Source organism: Pteropus alecto, unplaced genomic scaffold, assembly GCF_000325575.1.
Source record: "Pteropus alecto unplaced genomic scaffold, ASM32557v1 scaffold30, whole genome shotgun sequence".
Lineage (NCBI taxonomy): Eukaryota > Metazoa > Chordata > Mammalia > Chiroptera > Pteropodidae > Pteropus > Pteropus alecto.
This window is the reverse complement of record NW_006429782.1, coordinates 234,506-240,026: the sequence shown is the minus strand read 5'-3', so window position 1 is coordinate 240,026 and position 5,521 is coordinate 234,506. Positions and strand designations below refer to the sequence as shown.

The 5,521-nt window shown below is 63.3% G+C and overlaps 1 protein-coding gene across 1 annotated transcript in view; it reads right to left on the bottom strand.

Moving 5' to 3' along the window:
• Window positions 1-360, bottom strand: part of MISP (mitotic spindle positioning) — a 4,015-nt gene extending 3,655 nt beyond the window's left edge. The window contains 1 exon segment of the mRNA XM_025041794.1: window positions 2-360. Coding sequence (XP_024897562.1) covers window positions 2-314 — 313 coding nt within the window. The 5' untranslated portion in view covers window positions 315-360.
• Between the last annotated feature and the right edge of the window lie 5,161 nt (window positions 361-5,521).

Below are 5,521 nucleotides of genomic sequence, written 5' to 3'. Positions count from 1 at the left end.
GCCCAGCGCTCCCGCTCCAGGTCCCATGGCTGCCTGGGTAGGGCGTCCCTGGCGTCCAGGTGGTAGACCCTCATCTCCTCATCCTTGGCGTGATGGGACTGCAGGGCCGGCTGGCTGTGGAGCGCCCCCGGCCTCACCATGTCCAGCTGGGCTTTGCGGTCAGCGGCCCACACCTGAGGCTGGTCCTGGCCCCCACCGCTGGCCGAGGACCCCGCGTTCACCAGCTCGAACGTGTAGCTGGTGTCCTCATCGAGGCCCATGCCCGCTGAGTGGGGGATGCTGAAGATGGGGTATCTGGTCACTCGGTCCATCATCCGGGGCCTTCAGCCCCCCTCGGGCTCCCGGGGTGCAGACCGCTCCGCTCCTGAAGGATGAGAAGGAACGACGGCCACGGGTCAGAGCACTCGGGGAGAGGTACAATGTCCAGTCCCTCAAAGTCCTGCCCAAGTGGCCTCCGTGCTTGGTTCAGGGATGGGTCCCTGGCCTGTGAGACTGGTTCAGGGCTGGACATATGACTCAACGCGGCCAATGACACGAAATCCTGGGACTTGGCTGTGAACGGGGTGGATGTTGTACCATCTCCCTGCCAGGCTGGCCGGGTTGGTGGGATGAAACTGAGACCTGCTGGGGGCCGTACGTGCCCCCTCGTGGACACGGCCTGCTCAAGAGCAGCCCCAACCCCAACACGACATCCTAAAAATGTTGTTCGAGCTCCCGGATCTAGCCGCGCCGGAGTCTCCCCCCGGCGCTGTGCCAGCAACTCGCACCATGAGCCTGACGTTTGCAGGTGCCCCCTTGCCTCGCCTGCACACCCTGCCTTGGAGAGCCCCCCTATTCCACTGAGGTCATCACGTCTTGAGCCATCGCAACCGCAGTGCAGCCTCCCGGGGCCCCCACCAGCACACGCACCTGCCTCTCCCCCGGGCCACAGCATTCTGAAGTTCTCTTACTGATTGTTTTTATCTGACACTCACAGACGGCCGAGGGATGTCAAATGAGGAAACTGAGGCCCAGAGCGGGGGGCAACTGGCAGAGACTTTAGCTTCCCGGATCCTGCATCCTGGTTCTCTCTGCTGCACCTTGGTCCAGCAGGACACTTGGTCCCGTCCCAGGCAACCCCTGCCTGGGTGCCATAAATCCAGGCCAGGATGGGGAGCGCCTTGAACGTTGTCCCGCAGGGCCGGGCGACACCCTAACCCAGTGCCCCGGGGCCACCTCAGTGTCCGGGCTCCTGCTGAGTATGACTAGGAGGCCTTCTCGAAGGTCACACACCTGCTCTCACACCTCCGTGACTCCTGGCATCTCCAGGGCACACTTCTCACTACCCACCCCAGATGCTCAAGGCCTCCGTCTGGCATCAGCAAAACCCCCCAATTCTGCCCCAAATCTGACCCTCCCTCTCACCCTGCAGCTCCCCCTGCCTGGAGGAACCCCGTTCCTGGTTTCTGCCTCCTCACAGCCTCCTTAGCTGCAGCCCACAGAATGCCTCCTCCAGGGAGCCCTCCAGGTTGCCCCCACCACTGGAGCCCACCGTCCGGGCATCTCTCGTGTGCTCAGCCCAGCACCCAAATGTCAGACCGTTTTACAGCCGAGGAAAAGAAGGCGGGCTGTTCCTACCTCCTCAAGCAGCCCTTGACCTTGGCCTTGGACCCTGGTTCCATTAGAGCTACTTTTTTACATCGACTTGCTCGTAAAAGCGAAATGTGGTTCTAGATAGAAAAACACGGCCCGTCCCTAAACTGGAGAAGTCGCATCATACAACATAAAATGAATCACGGGGACAATGTCACAACCAACATACTGTGCGTCACCCAATCTTTTGTACGTGTCAGTATCAAAACTGTAGTTAGGAAAACAATATCTAAAACAAGCAGGCCTGGGCCACAAATCCCAGCCCACTGGGCTGAGCCACTCTCCTGAGGACCTTGCGGCGCCCCCCGCGGACACCGTCTCCTTGAAAGTTACTGCAGGTAGACGCGTCTTCAAAAGAAGAATAAGCTTCAAGGCCTGTCTTCTCCCACCTGAAGCCACCAGCCCAGGACTCTCTCTGCCAATGGCCACAGCAAGCACCCCTCCTGCATCTCAGGCTGGTTGGTATTCAGCAGGTGCTTAATGAAGGCTGGCTGAACTGGGTGTGGTCTCTGCAAACGCCACTCCCCCCCAGTGCTCGGGGGGTGGGGGTTGGCTTACTTTAGCATGGGCCTGGCCTGGCTGTCCGTCTGGGCCTGCCCTCCAGACCCGAGCCACCAGCTCTGTCCCCACAGCCTGGGGATCCCTGGGGAGAGCAGGTGTGGCAGGGGGGAGGCAGGAGCGTCTGCCCAGTGAGAGGCTGGATATTCACTCACCTCGATTGATTTGTAAGCCACCGTGAGACATGAACTCCGAGAAAAGATCCACCCGCCCCAGGGTGTTGGGTCTCCTGCTGGGTGGGGCGAGGGTGGGGGCACCACTTCCTCCTCGGCCATCCTCCCAGATGACTCACTAAGGCCAACAGGAGGGGTTCAGCCTGGGGCTCGGGTTCAAGGTCCCCGGGCCTCTCTCACCTGTGGCCTTGGGCACGTCTCAGCTCACACGTCACCTTATTTGCTCCTCATAAGACCTTGCGACCATTCTTGTCCCCAGTTCACGGCAGAGGGAACCAAGGCGCAGAGAGAGAAAGTAGCTCATCCGCGGTCACCCAGGAATGACAGAGCAACAGGTCCTGAAGTCCAACCCTTCACTCCCAGTCAATTGCCTCCTCCTCCAGGAAGCCCCCACCCTGTCCCCCGATTGTTCCTCCCCAGCCCCACCCCATTCCCAGATCAACACAAAACTGAAACTGTGTCGATGGCCCCCGGAAACAGGTTTATGGCACCTGCTGCCTCATCACCGCACCTGCCCTCCCATCCTGGGGGCAAAGGCCTGCTGGAGAGGCTGAGGCTGGGACGGGGCAGGTCGCGCAGCAGGGAGGGGCTCCCGGGGCTCCTTCTCTGCCACTCGGGGCTGCAGTCCTTGGGGCCCCTGGCTGGGCAGAGCCCCAGCACTTTCACATAGAGGGCTAAGTCTCTGCCCCAGCCCCACGGGATCCCTGCCGTCCCCTCTGAGGGGGGACGGGGCCCTGCGCTGCCACCGCACGGATGGACGGCCCCACCCCCATCCTCCCCTGTGTACTCCCCAGAGCCGAACCCCCAGGGTGTCGCATGCTGCTGCCCAGGCAAGGCTCCGGCTGGTGCTAAGTGCTTCCCAGAAGCCTCCAGGGTCTCCAGAAGCCTCCCAGAAGCCTCTCTGGCCTCTTGCCATAAGGGTGCCAATCAGGCCCCTCCCTCGGAGCTCAGATCAGGCCCCGCCCTCGGAGCTCAGGGCTCAAGGTTCCTAGATCTCGGGGCTGGAAGTCCAGGCCCAGACTAAGGCCCCGGCGAGGTCCAAGGCCCTGCCCTTTGCTCCCTGGGGGGTGGGGGAGGTCAAGAAGAACAGACCTCAGGGCCTCAGAGCCAGCCTGGGCGAGCAGAGCCAGAGTAGGGGTCACTGCCAGGCCCTGAGATCCTCGCTGGGCCCAAAGGGGTAAGGGGCGAAGAGGGAGGCACTCCGAGGGCCTCGCAGGTTATTGGCTGGTGCCAACTGGCATAGGAACTCCATGCCAAAAGCAGACCTCACCCTACGCAGGACCCACCCTGCCCAAATTTCGTGCGCACTCAGCCTCACCTGCCGGCTCCCGGCCCAGCAGCCTCCGACCTGGCTCTGCTCCTGCAGGGCACACTGGTCTCACACAGGGCCCTGCCCTGCCCACAGGTTGCCAGGAGACAGGGCCCCACCCGAGCAGGCAGGTGCTGCCCCCTCCTCTATGGCCCCACCTGGGCTTCGGGGTAGGAGTCCGGAGGAGGAGGGAGAAAGCCGACACCCAGGCAGGACGGAGGGCGGGCTCCATGCCCGCTGCGCGCTGCCCCTGCCCCTCAAGGCCTCCAGCCCTCCTAGCCGCACTCACCCCAACACCTCGCTGGAGCTGCCGCCTGGCTCTGCCACCCCCCACTGCTCAGAGTGTGGCATCGCTCGCCCAGGGTCACACGGCAAGTCCAGGCACCAGCTGCCCATTCCTAGGCTGGGGTGGGGGTGGGGTCTGAGGCCCAGACCCCCATGGTGCCACCTTGGGGCTACGACCCCAAAGCCCCTTTCTGGAACAAGCCTGGCTGGCCCATCTCTGGGGGTTCAGCTGGGCCTGGGTTCGAATCTCCGTAACCTCTCCAAGCCTCTGTTTGTTCCTCTGTGAAATGGGACCATCACCTATCTGGCAGAATTCCCCGGGCCACTTGGTCATAAAGGATCCACTGAGGATGTGAAAAGCTCCAGCAAATGGTGGTGGGTGGGCCAGGCCCAGGCCCCTGACAGAGGCCGGGGCTCCGACTGGGCCTCCCCATCCTGCCTGAATCCTGGCTGAGGCCCGAGCACCAGCGAGAGCTGTGAGACCTGTGTCTGCGGGGGAGTCGGGTCCCCGCCCCAGCGGTCAGTCCACGGGAGATGGGACAGTGGGCTGAGCCTCCACGCCCGGGCTGGGGCTCTGTCCTGCCCCCTGGCTGGCTGTGAGGCCCCCCTGAACTGCAGTCTCTTCTTCCATCAGATGGGCCCCCAGCCCCGAGTCCCACAGGGCTGCCTGAGATGCGGGGACGAGATGGGGACGAGATGGGTCCGGCTGAGGTGCCCAGCCCGGAATGACAGCTCGACTGTGCAACGCGGACCAGCTCCACTAAAGGCCTCGCTGACTCCTCCCCACACCCGTAGGTCCTTTGTGTCCCCTTTCTCAGACGTGGCCTGACCAAGCTTCAAGTCCTGCCTGAGGGTGGACGGTGTTAATGGCAGGGCCGGGATTCGAACCTGAGTCCACCACACTTACCACCCTGTGTTGCTTATACAGGGAAACTGAGGCCCCGAAAGGCAGAAACTGCATGGGATGGCGTGTGGGCACGGTGGAGACACGGACCCCACTGTCCTGCTGCGGATGGGGTGGCCTCCCACTCAGGGTTCAAAGCCCACGGAACAATGGGCAAACTGAGGCCCGAGCAGACAGCGATTTCTCCCAGAAACATGGGCACCTTCACCTGTTCCTCAGAGACTGGGTTCCCTGCAGAACTCGGGGTGTCTGTGGGGCTCTTTCCATCCCTTGGGGAGTTGAGAGCCCAGCAAGGGGCAGCCTCCCAGTCAACGGCCCGGAGGGGGGAGGGGCGATGTAGCACAGCGGGCTCCGCGGGAAACGGGAAGCGGGGACCTCCAGGCCTTACCTGCCCTGGTGCTGCTCGGATGTGCTCAGGTGCAGCAGGTGGGACTCCAGCGACGCCCCTGCCGCAGTGCCAGGCGAGCCCGCGGGGTGCAGGGGCCGTAGACCGGACGAGTCGGGTCCCCCGCCCTGCGCAGCCTCCCTTTATGGTCCCCCGCAGGCCGGGAGGCCCCGCCCCCTGGCCGGCCGCGCCCTCCCCGCCAGGGACATCCAAGAACGCCAGGGCGCGGAGCTGTTCACACGGTTTATTTGCTTCTCTGGGGAAGTCGAGAACAC